Genomic DNA, 22,847 nt, shown 5'->3' on the forward strand with positions numbered 1-22,847 from the left:
CATCCTCCAATTGGAGTCCACCAGGGGAAGAGCCTTCAGCGTGGTAGCCCCCCTCCTATGGAATTCCCTGCCTCTGGAGGTCAGGCAGGCACCAACTTTGTATTCCTTTCAGCACCTCCTGAAAATGTCATTATTCCAGGAAGCCTTTCCTTAATGACTAGCCACAGTTTACTATACATTTTGCTTCTTTTAAAATCTATTTTAAAGTGTTTTATTCTGTTTTTATTTTATTTTATTTCGTACACCGCTCTGAAATTTTCAATGGGGAGCGGTATATAAATGTTGTAAATAGGAAATAAATAAATAGAGTTCCCTTTCACAAACATCAATGGTGCTTTCCACCTTCCCTCCCCCGCTGTCTGTTCTGTTCTTTCGCCCTGCACTGGCCCTACTGGACCAAGGACTCACACAGAAGCAGGGCATAGAACACATGCATGCAGGTAGCTTGCAGTGTAGAGAATTGCTACTACATTGGCAACAGAAACCAAAAGACAAAAAGTAGGTAAAGTCATCTTTTTTATTATTGACCAGAATCCAAATCCCATCTCTCTACAAAAGCAGAAATGAAAAGTAATATATAAGTAATATACCGCCTTATATAAGGTCCACCCAGGTCAGAACTGTCTACTCAGATTTGCAAAGCCCCCTCCCTTCTCCTCCAGGGTCTCTGGCGGAGGGGTCTTTCATGTCATTTGTTTCCTGATCCTTTCAACTGGCTATTCATCATCAGATTTGCCACTGTAAATCAGGTCTGTGTTTGTTTGTTACATTTCCATCCTGCTTTTCTTCCAAGGAGTCCAAGGCAGTGTACATAATCTTCCTCTTCTCCATTTCATCCTCACAACAACCCTGGACATAGGTTAGGATGAGAGTCAGTGGGGCAGTGTGTACGATTGCAGTGAGGGAAATAAGCCATGGATGGTGGTGGTTCGTTTTCCCCGCCACGCTTGCCGGTCAGATTTTCACTAAGCACCCTTGCTGGCACACCTTGCTGTGTCTTCCATGGATGATTTGAGGGTTGAGCTTATGAGTTATTTGAGGGTTGCTGTCCCCTCAAACTAGCCATGCCGTCCGAGTTCAGACAACACAGCAAGCTGCACCAGTGAGGGTAATAAAGGAGGGTTAACAAGCCACCGTTAACCATGGTTAAGCATTCCATTAACCATTTTGTGGTTAAGCAGCATGGTTTAGCATGTTATCTGAATGGGGCCAATGACTGGCTCAGATTTGCCCAGTGAGATTCATGCTAGAGTGAAGACTAGAACCCAAATTTCCCAAGTTCCAGTCCAGCATTCTAACCTCTACATACAATGATTCACAGGCAAGACTGCTTTCTTTCCCCCCTAAATCTAAGCTTATATCCCTGTTAAATGAACTGACAATGCAAACATTTCAGTAGTTCAGTCGGATATTGTTTTAATAACAAGACGTTTGAACATTTTTTTAAAAATGCACAGGCAATTGCTTAAAATGCAGCTTTTTTGCTGTATTTGTTGGGGGGTGGAGTTTTTTTTTATGTTCAGAACTTAAGCAATAAGAATGGAAAATACCACAGAAGGTGAATGTTGTTTCTTTGGGCCAGTAGTGGCTTGTTTACTTTGATTACTACCTCTTAAAGAATATTTTTAAAGCACCTGGCTATAGATAAGACCATGTTCCAGCACTGAATATATCACAATATATTTACAAGTATATCCTTAGGCCAGTGTTACAAGTTAAAAGAAACCACTCTTCTGACTGGCTTAAAGCTGCCAAGTTCAGGTTTCAGCTTTGAAATGGTTAAGGGTTACACAGCTAAATATATATGCACACAGCTAAAGGAGGTGTCACAAATGGGAGTTCATTAGAATATTTATTTACACAGTTAAATGCATCTTTGTGCCAATAAAGAAAAAATCTGGAATCAATCCTTGAAAGGGAAATAGTCTCTATATTGCTGCTGCCACCACCCATTCTCAAAAAGTGCATTACACAATTAGCAGATAAGGGCTCTCATCTGCAAAGAGGTAACCTGGTGCCTTCCAGATGTTTTGGACTACAACTCCCAGCCAGCAAAGTCAGTGGTCAGGGATTATGGGAGTTGTAGTCCAAAACAAATGGAGGGTACCATGTTGCTTCCACTCTTGAAATGTCAAGCCAGTAGACTGTTTCAAAAGTAACACAACTTCTTCAAAGTGCTTATCAACTAGGAAGGAGGCATGGGGATGATTGCAAGCAAAGATGTCGCAGATATTTTTTTCTCTAAGGAGGGCTTATTTTTGGATTTGGAATCTGGCTAGGAGAATAGGGTCTAAATGTTTTTCACATCAGCCTGCCAAACTTTATTGGTTGTAAACCTCAGCAGGTTTGATACAGATAAACATTAGCATTAGTTGTAATTCTGTTGAATTTGGTCAGGTATGGAAAGGATCTGCAGCTTCGTTAAAACAACAAGACGGAGCGAATACTGAAAGAAAGAAAGAAAGAAAGAAAGAAAGAAAGAAAGAAAGAAAGAAAGAAAGAGATTGATTGATTAATATGTTCCCAAAAATATCCCTAACAACATCCAATATGCATCAACAGAGATCAGAGCCTCTATTTATAGGCTTCTAGCTCTAACTAGATATGTTGCAAGATGGTAAAGTGCCAGCTGGGACATTTTAGATGGGTTTGGGCAAAGTCCAGTCCTCACATTTCCAAAGCATGTTAAGGAAAAATGAATGTTTTCACCTTAGGAACATCAGAAGAGCTATGTTGGATCAGACCAAAGGCCTATCCGCTCCAACATCCTACTCCATAATGGCTAGCCAGATATGAGTAGCACACGCAGGACAGGACTCCAACAGCAGCCTCCTGCCCATGTTCCCCAGCAACTGGCATACAGATGCATACTATCTCTGATATGGGAGGTGGCATATAGCCATTGTGACTAGTAGCCACTGATAGCCTTTTCCTCCATGAATTTTTCTAATTCTGTTTTAAATCCATCCAAATTGGGGACCATCACAATGTCTTGTGATAGCGAATGCCATAGTTTGATGATGTACTATATGAAGAAATAATTCCTTTTTTCCTGTCTTGTATCTCCCACCATTCAGCTTCGTGGGATAACCCCAGGTTCTAGTGTTAGAAGAGAGTGAGGAAAAATTCTTCCTGTTCACTTTCTCCACACTATGCATAATTTTGTACATCTTCTGCCATGTCTCGCCTCCTCCTTCTCGAATTTCTCTAACCCCTTTTTAAAGCTATTTAGTTTGGTGTACATCATTACATCGTGGACTTTCTTCTTTCCCATGAGAGAAATGGCAGGTACTTTTGATTTGAAAATTGGCCTTGAGGTGAAAGTATTGGATTTAGATCAAGGAGACCCAGGTTCAAATCCCTCTTCTGACATGTAGCTCAGAGGGTATCCTTGAGACTATGTGATGGGAGAGAAAGTTGATTGATCTGCATTTCTTAAAACATGATAACCTTGGGTTCTAGTATTATGGGAGAGGGTGGGGGGAAATAGCTCCCTTTCCACATTCTCCACACCATACATGTCTTCCTATCCACATTCTCCACACCATGTGTAAAAAAACCCATGTAAACCTTACCTTTTACCAGAGTAGAGAAGCTCAAAGCCTTCCCCAATTTTCTCAAATGGTAATACGTGAGATATTAATGCATCCGTATTAAATTTATTTTTCATGTAATCAGAAACCAGTTTAGGGAGTGCATCTTTTAACTTCCAACCTGGGGAGAAAACAAACAAACAAACAAACAATATTGGGTCAGCTGGCATGTACTTTTCTGGGGGGTTTCTTTCTTTGACTTTCTGTATGTTCCATTACACAACCACCAGGTGGCAATGTGGTATAGTGAAATTGCAGAAATACATGATGGTTTCATACTGCCATTTAGGATATAACAGACTTTCCTCATTAGAAAAAACAAAACACGATACTGGTTGCAAAGAACAGGAAAGGCCCTGGAGGATGACAATGTCATGTAAAGCACCTGCAAACTACTGTAAGTGAAGAATTACAAATACACAATAAATGCCTCATGTAGAAACGCTCTAGTACTATCAGTGGAGCAGGAAGCTTGTTTGGAGGCTGGAGTTGAGTGGGCAGAAGACACTGTTCTACTGAGTAGGGAAAGGAAGAAAGCCAGGCATCTCTATTTATACCAAGCCTGGTCAATTTGAGGCTGCACATCCAATTTCAGTGAATTCAGCACCCACACAGATGTGCAGTTGTGGTCATATGATGCATTTTAACCAATTCACACCTCCAAGCAAACAACCAATCAGTTTCTTCCCTCTGAGGAGAAGAGTAGGGTCGAAGGACAGCTGTGATCCTGCAGGAGGCTCTCCAACCAGCACGCAGATTCCATGTCCGAAGTGGCAGGATGCGAGAGCTGCAACCTGTTTGAAACACACAGGAGGACAAGCTAAGAAACGGAAACAATCAAGGAGCAGAATGCTGGACCAGCAGGGCTCGCGTTATGTTCTTAGGAGCCAACCACTCAAGTCTCCCACTTTTACATCCTACTCAAGAGCTCATTGCTGATAAAAGGAAAGAACATGGAGGACAGGCACATGCCCTAGGACTCAACAAACTACAAAACTTAATGCATGTGATGCTACAGCTTGAAAGAACGGGGTGGAGATAGACGGTAGTTATTCAGAGAGTTGGAGGTGGTATGACAGAGTGCCTCATTTCACATTTGTCTCACTCAGGGCTGGTGCCATTGGGCAGCTCCCAAGGCGCCAGAATCTTGGAAAGGTCCAGTGACACCTGTCAAGATGGGGCCTTGGCTCCATGGTTTGGTTTTAGATGTTGAGTCACACTTAGAGGCTGAACTAGAAGAAGCCCAGCCAAGATAGGGAGAAAGCAAGGAAATTCCCCAAGACTCTCCAGGAGTCAGGGAGGGATCTTCCCAGGACCTTATCAAACAAGAAGCCCAGGCTCAGCGACCATCTTCCCCTGGGAATTCAGCCTTTGTCAGAAGGGGACGCAGCAGCAGAATTGACAGACCCCAGAGTCCACTGCAGGGTCAAGCAGGTGGAGTTGAGAGGAGATGGGAGGCAGTCTGCTAGAGTAGCTGCACGTTGGAGGTTATGTCAAGAGGACTCTCCCTGAAGGAGGAGTCCAGTAAAAGCCTGTCAGGCATGGCGGGACACCATCCATTTAGTTGATAGGCAAATACCTGTCTTTGTTTTGGCTAATTAGCCTTAGAGGATAGCTTCTAGCCTTCACAGTCGCTACAGGTATGAAGAGGTGTTTGTTTTAATTTGTGGATTGCATAGCAAATCTGTGTCACCTTACATTTCAGTAGGAGGGCTTGGAATCCTGACAACACCAGTCCCTTACCAGCAGTGGCACTGAGGACCAGCGTAGGGCGTAGGCCTCATTGTGTGGTTTAGCTCCTCCTCTTTGTCAGAAGAGGGTACCTCCTTCTCCCCACCCTCCCATCCAGAGCATTGCTCATGTCCACCCAAGTGAATGGCAGCTACAAAGAGCAACAGCCAATTCACTTCACTCACTCACCTGCCCTCTCCTTCTGGGCAGAACAGTCGTGGGGCAGTTAGTGGATAGGTTACAGGGATGGGGTGAGAAGCAGGAGAATGGAGGGAGTCAGTGCGGCCAGGTTACCGAGGACCCCACAAAACCTGGCCCTGGCCCTTATTTCACACATACTTGCATGAAGAGGCCAAAGTAACAACCTGAGCATGTTTGTGCTGGATACACATGTAAAACATGTATATTTTTCAGGGGATGGAGAAAGAATGCAAAAATCACCATCAGTGCCAGATCCAGGTTTTTGAGGGCCTGGCCAAGACCCCCTCAGTGGATCCCCTCCCTCCGTGAACCTACCTTCTCACAGCCATTGACACCTCCTCCTTTTTCTCATCATTGCTACCACTTGGTTGCTTGACAGGTGGAGAGCCAGTGAGCAAGGAGGAAGTGGCATCTATTGCCCCTCTTTCTTAGCATCCTTGTTGTCTGGGTCAGAGTGAGAGGCAGGTGAATGAGAAGGTTGCAATGGTGAAGAGGAGAAGCAACTCCAAGGGGCTCTTGACAGTGGTCCTCTGCTAGGATGTGGGCCCACTGGCAAGTGCCCAATCATGTCTACCCTTGGCGCCATCCTTGATCACCATTGCAGACATGACCAAGAGGTACGGACAAGGCACCTGTGCGTCTTTGTTTTAAAGATTCTGCACAACATCTGCCTTCAGCTACAAAATGGAAAACTGAGCCTAAAAGAGTATCGTCAAGAAGAAAGATCACATACCTCGGTATCAGTGCGTCCAATCACTTCAAATGCAAAGTCCACGCCAAGACCAGTCATCTCCACAAGCACCTCATTAATGGGCTTCTTGAAATCTTGAGGAGCGATGCACTCAGTGGCTCCTACCTCTTTGGCCTTAGCAAACTTATCTTTGTTGATGTCAATTCCAATAATTCTGGACGCTCCAGCTGCTTTGCAGCCCATGACAACTGACAGACCGACACCTCCCAAGCCAAAGATGGCACACGTCGAACCAGGTTCAACCTGCAAATCCATATAAACAAGGACCATGTGTTGGGGATTTGCCACTTTGCCAAGTGATGTACCAGGAGCAGAGAGGAAGAGGACAGGCGCAGAGATTGAACAGAGCAGTATTCAGTGGAGATCATAATAGGTTCAAGAAAGGCACAACAGAAGGAACAACGCAGGAGAAACCAAAAGAATACAAGAACGCTGAGATACGAACTACAAGTTCAATCGCAGCTTTTAAAGCTCAGCTAAAAACTTTTCTTTTTTCTAAAGCTTTTAAAACTTGATTTTGATCTTACTTTTATACTGTTAGTTTTACTCTACCCCTGTGCCTGTTTGGTGCATTCTCTTCCCCTGCTTATTGTTTTATTATGATTTTTTTAGAATGTAAGCCTATGCGGCAGGGTTTTGCTATTTTATTGTTTTACTCTGTACAGCACCATGTACACGGATGGTGCTATATAAATAATAATAATAATAATAATAATAATAATAATAATAATAATAATAAGATAGGATAAGGCATAGTTTAGGATTGATAGTTTGGGATCAACTGGAAGATCTCTGAATGATTTATAGTAAATTGGCAACATTATTTTATTCATTTCAATATTTGTAAACTGCTTTTCTGGACCATGAGTGTTTTATTGCACGGTCATTCCTCCCCACTTACAGATCGTTGTGGTCCTTTTGACGACAACATCTGCCTCCCATGCTTCTCCCATGGGGCAAACGAGCAGAGGTTCCCCTCTCCTGTTTTACAACAACTGTGGAATGGATGGGTTGAGTGAGAACAGGGATCTTCAAAGCATGCATCATGCTTGCATCTCAAGGAATTTCAGAAAGAGTGTTTCCGGAAAGCATCCCATTTTTAGCAAGGAGGAACCAAACTCTCATTTCATCTACTTGGGAAGTCCAAGTAGGTGAAATGAGAGCCAGCATGGTGTAGTGGCTAGAGTGTTGGACTGGGAGGTGAGAGATCTGGGTTCCAGTCCCCACTCGGCCATGGAAACTCACTGGGTGACTTTGGGCCAGTCACAGACTCTCAGCCAACCTACAGGGTGCTCACAGGGTTGTTGTGAGGATAAAATGGAGAGGAGGAGGAGGATTATGTATGCTGCATTGGGTTCCTTGGAGGAAAAAAGGTGGTATATAAATGTAATGAATAAGTAAATACACACGCAAATCAATTCTCACTTTGGCACAATTGATAGCAGTACCATAGCCAGTAGAAAACCCACAGCCAAAGAGGCAGACTTTATCCAGAGGGGCATCATTGTCGATTTTTACAATGGCAGCTTCAGGTATAACCGTGTATTCGGAGAAGGTGCTTGTCCATAGGAAGTGGTGAATCTGTTTCCCTTTGCAGGTGAACCTGCTGGTCTTGTCTGGCATCAGGTTTTGAAGAGGATTGAAGAGGCTGTTTGAGGAGATTCAGACCGGGTGGCATCATAAATTGGACTAAAAATGCTAATTGTCAATATTATGGGGAATATACACAATTGGATAACAAGAGATGCCAAACTTACTGGGACTTGACGCAACAGTTAGTTTTCGGACTCAAACAGCAGCTGCATTCTCCACACTGGGGAACGCAAAGAGGAATTACTTTGTCACCTTGTGGGGGAAAACAACAAGACAGAGAAATATATTTTTAAGTTAAAATGTTTGCAAACCAAGCTGCTAAGGTTAAGTTCAAAGAGTAAAAATATTGTTTTAAACAGAACCATCTTTCCTTAAAATTAGTTAATGTCAATAAAGCATGAAATTAGCCTTCTGATGAATTTTGATTGAGGTGAATGCTGTGAAGGAAATGCCGCTCCACATTCATGGCAAAAGTGGGGCGGCATTTTCGGTGAAGTCCCCTGGGGACAGGATAAATTCTCAAAATGTTCAATACCTGGAGGGGGCTTATGTGTACAAGAGGTGGTGAAAGTGTGAGTTCGTTCTCTAACAAATTGTTCCACCCCTGCTTGTGGTGACAAAGGCCCTTTCTATACCGTGGATTTTTCCCTGGGTCATCCCTGAGCATCCAAATGACGGACAGGGGATCCCAGGAGCAGGCAGGGATGACCCCTCCATTTTCCCAGGATAACTTCTTCCGCAGTTATCCCAATTTTACCCATGGTCCCAGGACGATCCTGAGGACAGCGGGTGGTGTGGGCGATCGTCCTGACTTCTTCCCTCCTCCCCATGAGTAGTGGGGATCAGCAGATGGAAAGAGCTGGGCCAGTGGCAGTCCAGGGACATCAAGGGTGGAGGGGGGGGAATGGGGTTGGGCCTTCCCCCCCCACTTACGTTTCGCTGGAGCACAATTGCGCTCTGGCTCCTGCATCTTAAAAAAAATGGTGGGCGTGATGGGCGCAACATTCCTCTTCTCTTCTGGGACATTGTGCTTCCGTTTGGATGCCCAGGGAGGATCACAGAAGCAGGTAAGTCTGTGATCCTCTCCGCTTCCTCTCTCTACACCCTTAGGTGTAGAAAGGGTCTAAGTTGCAAATCAGTGTCCCAGCGGGTTGCCATGTTCCCCAACTATGGAATAACTACGGAAGTCCACTACATATGGATGTAGCATAAGTCAGATGCATTGTGGGGGAAGAAAAAAGATGGCAGCTTCTGTCAGCCAGAAAAGTGGCAGCTGGAGAAAGGATAAAACACTCTCTTTCTCAGTGACATGTCTCTACTCTTATTTATATTCCCTGGGCTAACAGAACTGAGAATAAAATACAACACAGCAAAATGCAGCTGAAAAATAGCCTTTCTTTAGAAGCAGAAAGATAAGAGCAGACTTTAAAAACATTTTTTAAAAATAAAACACTAACGCAACACATACACAATCCCCACACAAGTTGTTTATAAGTCTGAGTGAATAAAGCAGTTAGTAAGGGAGAGAAAAAATTCCTGGATGGAGGCGTTACAGCTAGAAAAACAGACAAAAAAAATGGAAAAAGGAGAATTTGAAGTGCCAGTTGCATATGGAGACTGAAAAGCTGATCATACAAAGGGAAGAGGGAGGTGGAAAGTTAGCTACTAAGGGTATAATGAGTGCTTTATATAAGATATTGTTGGGAATGGAAAAGTAACATGAATATTATAAAATGACATGGGATCAAGATATGGAAAGACAGTTGAGTAGTCAAGAGTGGGAAAAGATATGGAAACAACGTTTATTAAAGACTATGTTGGTAAGAATAAAGGAAAACTATTATGAAACATTTTTTTAATAAAACACCAACGCAACACACACACAATCCCCACACAAGTTGTTTATAAGTCTGAGTGAATAAAAAGATCTTCATTTGGCACTGGAAGGGCAAAAAGGAATGCATGAGTCAACCCTTTCTTTGCTTATAACCCCTCCAATCCTTAGGGAGTCAGGGCACTGTTTAATGCTGGGGTCTCCAATGTGGTGCCCATGTGCAACAATATGCCCGTCGACACCTTTCTTGATGCCCCGCCAGGCTGCCTGCCTGTCCTGATTCTTATTTTATAAGAAGTTTTTTTAATTAAACAAAATAACAGGGGAAGTCATGCTGCAAAGTGAAGGGCTGTCCCGCCCAGCAACGTATTTATTGGGGTTCAAAAGACTGCCTTTGTGGTTTGGAAGCTCAGACTTCACTGTGCCTTGTACTTATCTTTTTGGTCCAGTTAGTTTTCTTTTAATCTCACCAGTTTGCCCTCTGAGAAATGAGAACTTTGTGACAGACTATGCCCACCATGGCAGCCATTTTGTAAGAGTGCCCATGACACTATCTCAAAATTCCAAATGTGCCCACCGCTGGCCCTTGTTACAGGGCCCTGTTAATGTACTAGAGCCTTTCACATCAGCCTTTATCAACTTGGTGCCCTCCAGATGTCTTGAACTACAACTCCCAGCATTCCTGACCATTCAGCTGGGGCTGATGGGAGTTGTAGTCAAACTCATGAGGAGGGCATCAGATTGAGGAAGCCTCCTTTACATAATGAATGAACAATCCTAGCACTGACCAATGCAAAGGCGTTTGTGAGTTCCTCCTATGCCTCATCCTTACCAGGTTTTACGCAAGTGACTTCAGGTCCAACGCTTTCAACAATCCCAGCTCCTTCATGGCCGACAATAACCGGGTAGTCTATGTTAGGAAAAGTACCTTTCAATACATGATCATCTGTCCGACAGATCCCGGTGGCCACTATCTGTGTGGAAAATGCAATGTGTCATTTCAATATTTGCACTGTGCTCAGACCCAGTCCTTACCTTTTCATAAGAAGAACTGTGCTAGATCAGACCAAAGCATTCTTCTTTATGTAATTATATCCTACCTTTTTTCCATTGTGGAACTCAAGATGGCTCCATGTGGTTCCAGGGTGGTCTCCCCTCCAAGCACTGACCAGACCTAAACCTGCTTAGCTACAGCAAGGTGGCTGCCTCGTGTGCCTTCAGGCCAAGTCTTGGGACCGTTTTGGCTCTCGGCATGTTGCGGCACCGAGTTTTCTGATTTATTTATTTTTAAAAAAACCCACCCTCACTGCACTGGATCGGGCCCCCATTCTCCTAAAAAAAACCCACGCTGCCCTGGTACATGCCTCTTGACTTCTGAGATGACGTGCTGGCATTTAGACAAAGGGGGATGATCCAGGAAGTGGTAAATCCTGGGATCCTCCCCCCTCCTGGAAGACCTCATGGTGTAGATAAGGCTGTAGTTACTGGCAGTAAGAGCTTTAAGCTAAAATATTGTGGCATTTTGAGTACAGTTGGCCCTGCCCCCTTTGCTTTTGGCTCCGCCCACCACTGCCCCCCCCCCCAAAAAAAGCTTCTCCAAAATGGAATTTGTTCCCTGAGCTGAAAAGGTTCTTCACTCCTGAGTTAGGCTCAGCCTGCACATATAATAAAGGCACATTGAATAAGTAAAACTGGTGGATGATCTTTGTGCAAAAGCTGACAGAGAGAACACTTCCTTTATTGGGCTGCCCTTAAAACCTTTGAGTATATCTTGCTCCTTATTGCCATGTAAGGTTCAGCTGCAACCTCACAAGAAAACAGTTCTGAAACGAGGCACAAATCTGTTGCACACATTATTCTGGATGCGGAATTTTGGATTCCTTAATTTAGAATCTGGTGGGTTTGTATTTCCATTTTTTTGCAAAGAGTACCACCAGTCCTACCTATTGCCACCTTTTCAACGGACACTGACAAAGAAGGAAGAAGCCCTTGGTGTCTCGTACTATTAGTAACCCCAATTCTGAAAGTGCAGGATCTTTTGTAGCCATGCATAAGGGGGAGGTATCAGCAGGCTTCAGAAAACCCCAAAACATATTTAGGGCAGAAAACCTGTTAGGGGACCCTTACCACCACCACTGAACAGCCCAGTGGGGTCTGTTTATGCCCAGTGGCTATTAAATGCCTATTGTTCGAAGTGGGATGGAATGGAGTAGCCCGGGAAAGGGCAAGACAACAGCAATCCAGCCATAAACAGGAGCTCTCCATACTGCAACATTTTGTTGCAGGTATCACTAATCAGTTTTTCAAAAACACTCGCTGCTCCCCACTTAGACACAAAGTTGCTCACCCACTATAACCGCCTTCCCCAACCCAGCACTACAAATCCAGCATCCCCTAGCAAGGGGGATGCTGCGATTGATGGTAGCCAGGAACTGGAAGATTCAAGGGGAATATTCTATTGAAGAATGGTATAAAGAAGTATGGGATATAGCCATTAATGATAAATTGACATGTAATATTAAGTGGAGAAAAGGCGTAACTAAAATAAATGAGTTTGAAGGAATCTGGAAACAGTTCCTAATATTTGTGTTTACTAAGGGAAGTGGGAAACCGCCAGCAGAAGAAACGATAAGATTTTGGATTCAGGAATAGATCCCGAGGTGGGGGGTGCACTTTTATGTTAAGAATGATTATGTTGTAGTATGATAATGTATAGGTAATACTTATTCAACATATATGTACTCAACATTTATTCAATATGTATGGAGTAGCTGTTTGATTTTTTTTATTATTATCATTATTATTGTAATGTATGTTTATATAGTGTAGAAAATAAAAAAAAAATTTTTAAAAAAGCAAGGGGGATGCTGGATGTTGTAGTCCAACACTTCTGGAGGCTGCCAGGTTGGAGAAAGCTGCACTACAATAATAATTGACTCAAAGTGCAGAGTGGGGGAGTTCCCCTTCCGAGTACCATCTTTTACCTTCACTCGAATTTCGTGATTTCTTGGTGGCGCCACCTCCACCTCTTCAACAGAAAGTCCTTTGCCAGCTTCCCAGATGATTGCAGCCTTGCATTTAATCACCTGTAAACAAATAGATCAAAGAGGAATTCAGAGGTGTCCTTCCAATGGTTGAAATGAGTTTTCCTGAAACCCGTGGTGATGCACACGCTGAACCAAACATGAAGGTAGGAGCACTTCTAACAACGACTCATGCACAGATTTGGTTCTCCAAATTCCTGCCAATCCGACACATGTTTACTCTTGAAGATTAATTGTGCTCAATGGCATTTACTTCCAGTTACGTTGGATTGCAGCATTATATTTGCAGCAATCACTGTAGAGCAGGGGGAAGAACCTAAGGTGAGAACCTAAGGTAAGAAAGAAGGGTCCATCTAGTCCAGCACTCTCTCTGTTCGCACAGTGGCCAACCAGCTGTTCTCCAGGAGCCCACAAGTAGGACACAAGTGCAACAGCACCCTCCCACCCATGCCCCCAGGTACTGGTGAACTGGTTTTATTGCCTTTGCTACTGGAGATAGCACATAGGAATTCATCTAACCCCCCTTTAAAGCCATCCAAATTGGTGGCCATCATGACATCTTGTGTTAATAAATTCCATAGTTTAACTATGTGCTGTGTGAAAAAGTACTTTCTTTTACCTGTCCCGAATCACCCACCAATCAACTTCATGGGACAATCCCGGGTTCTAGTATTATGGGAGAGGGAGAAAAATGTCTCCCTATCCACATTCTCCACACCATTCATGATTTTGTACACTGCTATCAGGTCTCCCCTTAGCCTTTTTTCCAAGCTAAACAATCCCAGCTCCTGTAATCTTTCCTCATAGGGAAGATGCTCCAGCCCCTTCATCATTTTAGTTGCCGTTTTCTGCTGAACCTCAGGTCCATGGCCAAAATCTGGCCCACCTTGCTTCTAATCTCACCCTCTAGGATTCCCCAGATGGCCATCCTGTCTTAATAATAATAATAATAATAAATTTATTTCTTACCCGCCTCTCCATTCTGATCGAGGCGGTGTTATAAATATTGTGGAATACGAACCAATTGAGCCAAATAAAAAAAACATCCGGATGCAGGTTTTCAAAAGGAAAGTTTATTTCCACCTCGGGTACCAAAAATCTCTTTGTACAAAGGTCCCTCTCCCTTGTCAATGTAAGGGAAAAGGCCCGGAACAGAAGTTTACGTTTCATTTTATACAGGGGGGAAACATTGCATGCAAATAATTGGTTGCTTGCTCAGATCGTCACAGCTGATGCTCCTCCCTGTTTTCTTGACATGCCCAGATGGGTGAGAGACCCTATTGACTTTGCAAACTCCATTATCACATGATTCCCTTAGTAATGAATCTGGGACCTTCCTGTCACGTATTCCATTGTCTTTAACTAATCCCTGTCCACCACTCCCTCCCTGGTTCCCCCCCCCCCCGCAATGTCCCCTGGGACATTCCTGTCCCACCTTGCCTACATGGCAGAAACTTTCCTGCTTCACCCTCCCTTGGTGCCTGACATTCCTTTTGATGGGCGAGCCTCCCACCTCTTATTTCTCTCCCTGGTTTCCCACTGAGCTGTGGGGAAAGGAAATAAGAGGTGTGTGTGTGTGTGTGTCAAGCGCCTGGTGATTTAACCAGCAGCTAGGGCTCGTCCTTACCCCTGAGTAAGCGACCTTACCCAAATAGGTAATTGGGACTTTTCTCTCCTCCCTGGGTGTAGGGGGTCTATTCTACTCATCTAAATCACTTAGAAATCACCCAAGGGTGGCAATTTGGGAAAGGGAAATGAGGGATCTTGAAAGAAGGAATGGGAGAGAAGAGATGGGAGAAGGGAGTAGTGGGAAATCAGTTATTTTTCCATAACAGCGGGGAACAACAATAAACGATAAAATACATAAAACTGAATTAAAACATAATATACATTGTTAAAAACATCCCAAAAGCATTCTAAAAACATCTTAAAATCCCACTGGATAGGCCTGCTGGAAGAGATCAGTCTTTATAGCTTTCTTGAATGCTAGTAGACTGTTAAGTTGATGAGTCTCCTCCAGCAGGCCATTCCACAGTCTGGGAGCAGCAGAAGAGAAGGTCCTCTGGGTAACAGTTGCTAACAGTCTTCCCTTGGCCCCACAACCTCTCCCTCGACTGCTGATCATTTGGGGTTTCCCAGCTTTCACATGTTTTGCTACCATTCTAGGAGCTTTAAACTAAAATCTGTTGGGGGTGTGTGTGTCTGTTTTTTTGGGGGCCCCCCCACCTGTTTTTCGTTGCCTCGCCCTGATGCCTCTCTTCTGCATCATGTAGTTGGGAGTAGGCCTCTCTGCTTTGTTCCCTCTGATGCTGGCCTAAGAGTGTTGGTTTTCATCTAGTGTTTATTTTTCATCTATACTTTCTAAACCCGGGGCCCGAGATCTCCACCCCTGCAGGAAATGAATGATCAACATCATGGCTATGTAATTGTTTTCAAACAGTCAATGCTAAGTAAGCCTTGTATAGTTTTAAGCAAGCTTAAACAGAACAGGAAATTTCTCTCAAGCCCTTAGAAATACAACAATAAAGCAGAGCAACTGGGTTAGGCACACTGGTGACAATAAGAGCCATACTGGTTCAGACCAAGGGTCCATCTAGTGCAGCCCTTTGTTCACACAGCAGAATTGGTATCATTATGCACACTTCAATTCTCTAAATGGTGAGAGGTTTCAGGGAACAGTGCTTACCCGGGTTTTGGTTCCCTTTGGAAGGAGGTCCTTGGAACGTTACTGGCATGTTATAATATTTGTGTTTATTTAGTAATTTGTATTTATTTACTAATATACAGGTTGAGCATGGGTGGAGGCACACAGCTTAAACAGTCCAATAGTTAGCTAGCACTCTAAGATGCTTTCAGAGTGCAAAACTCTGCTCAAAAAGCTTCATCCCATGTACCTGCTTCCCTCGGATTATAAGCTAGGGTGACCAACTGTCAGGATTTCCCTGGATTTGTCCTGGTTTTTGTTCTTTCCATGGTGTCAGGGGGGATTTTCTATAATTTTCAATAATGTCCTGGAATGACACACCTTCCCCTTTAAGGCTGCCATTAGCATGGCAGGAGGGAATGACATGCTTTCTTGAGGCACATCATTCCCCCACCCCGAGCTCCAATTGAGGTCTTAAAGGGGAAAGTGGGTCATTCGTGGACATTATAGAAAAGGCCCCAATTGGAGTGGATGGTGGTGGTGCAGAATGACATCCTTTCCCCTCCTCCACTCCAATCGGGTTCTTTAAGGTGGCGGGGGAATAACGTACTTTCTGCAGGACTCAGAAAGCTGCTTCCCACACACACACACACTAGGTGTCCTCTTTTTTGGTTTCCCAAATATGGTCACCCTAGCTAAGCTTTCGCGGTTGTTGTTGTTTTTGCTACCAGGCGACAATGATCCTTTGCATGCCAGGCAGTGAGTTTAAGGGGGGAAATGTAAAACATCATAAAAATCAACGGATTTGTTGTTGTTTATTCGTTCAGTTGCTTCCGACTCTTCGTGACTTCATGGACCAGCCCACGCCAGAGCTTTCTGTTGGCTGTCGCCACCCCTAGCTCCCCCAAGGTCAAGTCTGTCACCTCCAGAATATCATCCATCCATCTTGCCCTTGGTCGGTCCCTCTTCCTTTTGCCTTCCACTTTCCCTAGCATCAGCCTCTTCTCCAGGGTATCCTGTCTTCCCATTATGTGGCCAAAGTACCTCAGTTTTGTAGGGTGACCATATGAAAAGGAGGACAGGGCTCCTGTATCTTTAACAGTTGCATAGAAAAGGGAATTTCAGCAGCTGTCATTTGTATATATGGAGAACCTGGTGAAATTCCCTCTTCATCACAACAGTTAAAGGTACAGGAGCTATACTAGAGTGACCAGATTTAAAAGAGGGCAGGGCACTGCAGCTTTAACTGTTGTGATGAAGAGGAAATTCCCCCAGGTTCTCCATATATACAAATGACACCTGCTGAAATCCAGTTTTCAATACAATGGTTAAAGATACAGGAGCCCTGTCCTCCTTTTCATATGGTCACCCTAAGTTTTGCCTTTAATACCATTCCCTCAAGTGAGCAGTCTGGCTTTATTTCCTGGAGTATGGACTGGTTTGATCTTCTTGCAGTCCAAGGCACTCTCAGAATTTTTGTCCAACACCACAGTTCAAAAGCATCTACCTTCCTTCGCTCAGCTTTCCTTATGGTCCAGCTCTCGCAGCCATAGGTTACTACGGGGAATACCATTGCTTTAACTATGCAGACCTTTGTTGTCAGTGTGGTGTCTCTGCTCTTAACTATTTTAAGAGAAATGTAAAAAATAATAAAAAATCAACGGATGACCCAATTCAATTCAAATTTGATTCACACATCAAATTTGAAGGTGTGAAAGGCTTTCTGAAGGGCTTTGTTTATCCCCAGGGCAGGGCTGAAAGTCTTGCTTCCCTAGTAGCGATGTTGTCCTTCAGGTCAGAGAGGCTGATTTCTAACTTGGGGGCTGTCTATATGCCCTGTATATCCTGTGGTGGCTGTGCAGTGGCATTGCATTGTTTATGTGATGCAGCTGTCAACTCGCAGCCCCCCTGGGCTTTTTCGACAGAACTGTACATATGACCTGAGTATAGCTTCCACCCTACATATCTGATGGGGAACAGGAGTCTGTTAGGGTGTTAATGCTGTAGACACTAATATTTTGCTCAGTCTGTCCATATGTGTAAATATATATATATATCAAAGAAACACCATACGTCTCCAATGACCTCCTTCTAAAGAAACTCAACCCTAAGTAAGTCCCGAAACTCCTGAAACTTCTCACCTCTCAGAAGTGGGGTGTACATGCGTGACAATATTAAAGATGCACTAAAAGCGGGGGGGAATAGTATATTACAGAAAACTGCCCTTTCGAGGCAGCCCAGAATACATAGAAAGATGTGCATGGCTCATGATAAATACAGGGTGGGTGTTTGTTTGTTTTTTGGCATGTTCATTTACGATCCATGGTTAACTGAACATTTTGCTCTGAATCACAGATTTCATGAGCTGTTTTTCTCCGACAGTGACTTTTGCTGAATCAGTTTGCTGTGGCCTCTGGTTATGTCTTCTGTGAAGCACATTTTATATGGTAAAGTGATACTAATACAGGCCCACGACAAGTTCTCACTTGCATTTGACAGAAGTTGCAAGGCCTTTTAACAAAAGTGTTTTAAGTTTACCACTGTCATTTATTCTCCACAAAATGAAGAGAGCAACTTGGAGACTTTGTGTCAAATATGCTTAAAGATGGGGATTCTTCAGAAGACTGAGCCAACATATGGCGGCCAGGTGTGCAATTTTACAGAGCACAGTGCTCTATTTTGGAGAACTGGCAGATGACAGTCCTTTATTTGGAGCTGTCTTCTATTGAACAGGCTGTTCGGGCTGACTCTGGCTTAAAGTCAAAGAACCGTAAGAAAGGAGAGCAGCACGGGCCTTGAAATTGCCCATCGACAGTTAGCATCTAGACAGCAGATTGATCAAACAAACACTTAGGTCACCTGGTCAGTCTTCTCCACCGATGTATCGTATTTCTATTTCAACTATAGTTATTATTTCTAAATTTGCGCCTATATGTAGAAACGTGCATGTGCAACTGTTATGCAAATTGGTGTCCTCTTTTTTTAGCAATGCTTAACTGACCAACCTAAACCAATGTCTAGTTCTCAAAAGACACAGGTGAGGTAGTAAACCTGCGTTCAGGGTTGTACCACTTCAGACTGCAGGTGGGGCTTTTTTTTCATAGAATCATAGAATAGTAGAGTTGGAAGGGGTCTATAAGGCCATCGAGTCCAACCCCCTGCTCAATGCAGGAATCCACCTTAAAGCATACCTGCACCTTGAAGGCCTCTAAGGTGGGAGAGCCCACAACCTCCCTAGGTAATTGGTTCCACTGTCGTAATGCTGTTAGCTCATATTCATCTTGTGACCTACAACAATTCCAAGTTCCTTCCCACTTGTAGTATTGCTGAGCCAAGTATCCCCCATCTTGTAACTGCACATTTGGTTTCTTTTTCCTAGGTGTAAAACTTGGCATTTATCCCTATTAAATTTCATTCTGTTGTTTTCAGCCCAGCACCCGAGCCTATCAAGATCACTTTGAAGTTTGTTTCTGTCTTCCAGAGTATTAAAATCACTTCACTGGCTGCCAATTAGTTTCCGGGTGAAGTATAAAGTGTTGATTATTACCTTTAAAGCCCTACATGGTTTAGGTCCAGGTTACCTTTGGGATCGCCTTCTCCTGTACAATCTGCCCTGCATACTCAGGACCTCTGGGAAGGGTTTACTCCACTCAGCCACAACTAGGCTGCCAACTGTTACACAGAGGACCTTTTCTTCCTCCGCCCCCAGATTGTGGAATGGCCTGCTGGAGGAGATTCGTCGCCTTCACACTCTTTCGGAGTTTAAGACAGCCATAAAAACCTGTCTCTTCTGGCAGGCCTACCAAGATGAATTTTAAATCTGAGATTTTTAATATGTTGTGATTGTTATTTTAATATTGTATTGGTTTTATAGGCTCTTTTAACTAGTTTTATGTATTATATTGTATTTAATGTTGTTCCCCGCCTCTATCCAAAGGGAGAGGTGGGTAATAAAATTATTATTATTATTATTATTATTATTATTATTATTATTATTATTATCTATCCCACCCAATTTTGAGCAGACTTATTTCTGAACGTTTAGCATCTGGGCAGCAGAAGTAAACTCAATTTTATTTCTATAGTTGTGATGGCACGATGATTTACGCAAATTAAAAATATGAAACTGCACACGCTCAGAGTATTTCCCTCTTTCTTTCTTTTTGAAAATCAGGGTTGGCAAAGAGTTTTGGTTTGCTGTCTTGTTTTTGCTCCAATGTATCAGGAAGGAATGTAGAAGTAGTTGTGAAGCCTGGAATGAAGGTGTCAAGGTGGGGAAAATGTTCATTGCATGCTTCACAACTGAAGGAATGTAGCTTGGCCATCTAAAGGGGAACCCTGTAAGACTATTAAGTCCAAAGTCTAAAATTACCTAGCCTGCTTATGTTGAATCATAGAATAATTTATCAGGTTATGATACCACCAGCAGTTTTCAAATCCATCACTATCTTTTTCTGCTCTCCTATTTGAATTTTCTTTTTAAACGGGGCTTCTAGGACAGACCGCTGACCCATGGCATAATAATAATCCTGTGCATCTGCACTGTGCTTTAAACTAAGGGTGGGCAACATACAGCTGACAGACCACATGTGGGCCCCTGTGGCTGCCACCGCCACACTACCAAATGTGCTCCCAACATTTGGCAGCTTTTAAAAAAAAAGACGAAGAGGAAGACAGAAGAAGAGGAGCCATGATTCCACTCTTAAACTAGGCATGCAGGAAATTTGATCCCTGGAGCATTGGATGTTGCCCATTCTTGCTTTAGGCTTCCTACACACAGTAATCTTTATAAAAACCCTGTCAGTCAGGTCAATATCATTATACACATCTTTGCAGGTGGAGGATGAGAACACTGACTTGCATCAGGCAACCTAATTAGTTCTTGGCTCTGGTAAAATTTGAATCTGGGACTTCTTGGTGCACCGTTCTAACTCTTACACAGTATGTAGCATCAGCTCTCTGCATTATCTGAAATCTAAGTACAGCCTTTATTCTCCTTCCTTCCCTCAAGCAAGCAGGTTCCCCTTCTGAAACCAGAAGCAGAGGATAACTCTTTGCAGCTTGATCTTTTGCAGCGCAAAGTAGAATCTGCGTAAGTGAAACTCACAGGACATTTCCCTAACCAATGGCTGGTTTTCAGCACTGAACCTTCTGTGATTGTGGCAGCAATCTAATGTCTGCACGCTGGAAAACTTTTGCCATGTTCTGTTCAGATAGATTTTGAGCCATAACAACGCTCTTCCTTACCTTCCCTGCAGTCGCCATGTATGTCAGGATTCCTGCTTTAAGTCTGTCCAAACTCCTCTACAAGGGACTTTTCCTCTTGCCAATCACTTTGGCTCTGGCAACAACACAGAGATGCACAAGCAACTTTTCCCTTCTTCCTTTATAACAAACACAATGTTTAATCTACAACAGGTCAGCTGAGGAAGGGGAGGATCCACTTGTAGCTGCAATATAAAGTTTTTTAGTGCTTCCCAAGTATTTCGCTCGAGTTAATCTCCCCCTGGAGCAGCCATCCAAAGTCAAGTACTATCAAGAGCTAAAAGCAGGATAAAAAGAAAGAAAAAAAAAACACCCATTGAATTTACAGATTTTCTAATTAGAAATTTGTAAATACTAAGAATAATCTCTCAGATCCATGTTCACGTGCTGAAACGATTCATGTAAAACAGAGAATAATCTCATAAGGTGCATTTACACCAATGCTAGAGGGCACAGAGACTTTCTGGGGGCATAAGGCTTGGTGTGGGGAGTCTATGGCAGAGACTGGTGGGCCCTGTTGGGGTGCTGAGGCAGCTGTGCAAAGGTGCTGGGTATTGATGCTAGGAGCAGTCTTATTCCTAAAAACTCCAGAAGACATACTGGGAATGCCCTGATTGACCGGGTCTCTCCATTACATGCCCACTGCCCATCCCAGCAAGATATTAAGATCGTATTGTCACTGGCAATCAGTGAACAAATGGCTCTGAACACAGGAATGGGAGCAACTGCAAATCCATACAGAATGACATCAGTGAGAGATGGCTCACGGCTGATACTTTAATTTAGTTGGTTTGCGCTTTGCTGGACAGCGGACAGATATGTCAAAAACAATATGGAGGAAAAAATATCTTGTGGACATTAAAATAAAACGTTCCATTTTAAACTAAGGGAAAAATCTTTCAAATAAAAACAGATGTGTGAAGAAACTCTTTTTCACCAGCTGGATACTATTGAATTTTATATAACACATTTTTAGTTTAAATAACTAAAACCAAATTGTTAACTAGAATAGAATGGTGGTGTAGTAATTTGTAGTAGACATCATGGTTGATTCATTGTATGGGTTTTAGTTGATTAATTAATCCATTATATTTGCATATAAATAAAACAGTAGTTCTGGATCAAAAAGCAGTGATGACACAAGCATATGTTGTAGCAGGTATGTTGGTATGTTCCTTTTCTAAGCTAAAACTTTCCTCCTGTACTAGTTGTGATTTTTTTTAATGTGTTGTCCAATTAAACAGTTGTACATTTTGGTCAGTCAAAATGTTTTTTTTTAATGAATTAATATGATTAATCAATTACATGTTGATCTAATTAAAAGAACTTACTCTGAGCCAAAGAGTCCTGTGTAAAAACATTCTTTCAACCACAAAGTCACTGAGTGCGTTTGGCGAGTCCCAGATTTCAGCCACAGTCTCCCTGTCATCAGTGGCCTACTGTGCAGGGATATTGTAAAGAGGACATGATAGACTTTAGACACTTGGGGGGGGGGGGAACTTTCTAAGCTTAGCTAGCTGTCTTTTCTTTCTGAGTGATGCTTAGAGATATTGTAGCATGATCCAACCAGGTCCTGTCAAAATCCCTACCACTGCTTTTACTCCCTCCCTCAAATGTTCTTTCTTAAACAGCCATTTTGAGAAAATTATTATTATTATTATTATTATTATTATTATTATTATTATTATTATTATTATTTCTTACCCGCCTCTCTCTTTGAATCGAGGCAGGGAACAACATTAGTACAATACAATATAAATCAAATACATAAAATTAATTAAACATGCATATAAAACCAATACAACATCAAAATAAAAATCAACAGATTTTAAAAATTCTTGGTTTAACATTCATCTGGTAAGCCTTCCGGAAGAGATTAGTCTTTATGGCTGTCTTAAACTCAGAGAGAGTGTTAAGTTAACGAATCTCCTCCGGCAGGCTATTCCACAGTCTGGGGGCGACAGAAGAAAAGTCCTCTGGGTAACAGTTGTCAGCCTAGTTTTGGCTGACTGAAGTAAGTTGTCCCCAAAGGACCTGAGTGTGCAGGGCGGATTGTATGGCAGAAGGTGATCCCGCAGGCAACTTGGACCCAAACCATGTAGGGCTTTAAAGGTAATGACCAACACTTTGTACTTTTCCTGGAAACTAATAATCTCTATCTAGTCCAGCATTTCTGTTTGCACAATGGCCC

General features: G+C 43.0%; 1 protein-coding gene across 2 annotated transcripts; it reads right to left on the reverse strand.

Moving 5' to 3' along the window:
• Nucleotides 1-1,249: 1,249 nt before the first annotated feature.
• Nucleotides 1,250-22,725, reverse strand: LOC134404773 (alcohol dehydrogenase 1-like). 2 transcript variants are annotated; one of them, XM_063135666.1, is made up of 10 exons: nucleotides 22,505-22,725; nucleotides 20,639-20,771; nucleotides 12,688-12,789; nucleotides 10,536-10,677; nucleotides 8,034-8,121; nucleotides 7,702-7,924; nucleotides 6,259-6,519; nucleotides 4,252-4,387; nucleotides 3,576-3,714; nucleotides 1,250-2,446 (listed from the first exon to the last, which is right to left on the reverse strand). In XM_063135666.1, the coding sequence occupies exons 2-10, from the start codon at nucleotides 20,654-20,656 to the stop codon at nucleotides 2,422-2,424; spliced, it is 1,134 nt and encodes a 377-aa protein (XP_062991736.1). In that variant the 5' UTR covers nucleotides 20,657-20,771; nucleotides 22,505-22,725; the 3' UTR covers nucleotides 1,250-2,421. The 2 variants fall into 2 exon arrangements, with proteins under 2 accessions (XP_062991736.1, XP_062991738.1); XM_063135668.1 differs by lacking the exon at nucleotides 22,505-22,725 and adding an exon at nucleotides 21,988-22,106 and having other exon boundaries at nucleotides 20,639-20,775.
• Nucleotides 22,726-22,847: the final 122 nt, after the last annotated feature.

The sequence above is a fragment of the Elgaria multicarinata genome, chromosome 10 (genome assembly GCF_023053635.1).
Source record: "Elgaria multicarinata webbii isolate HBS135686 ecotype San Diego chromosome 10, rElgMul1.1.pri, whole genome shotgun sequence".
Classification (NCBI taxonomy): domain Eukaryota; kingdom Metazoa; phylum Chordata; class Lepidosauria; order Squamata; family Anguidae; genus Elgaria; species Elgaria multicarinata.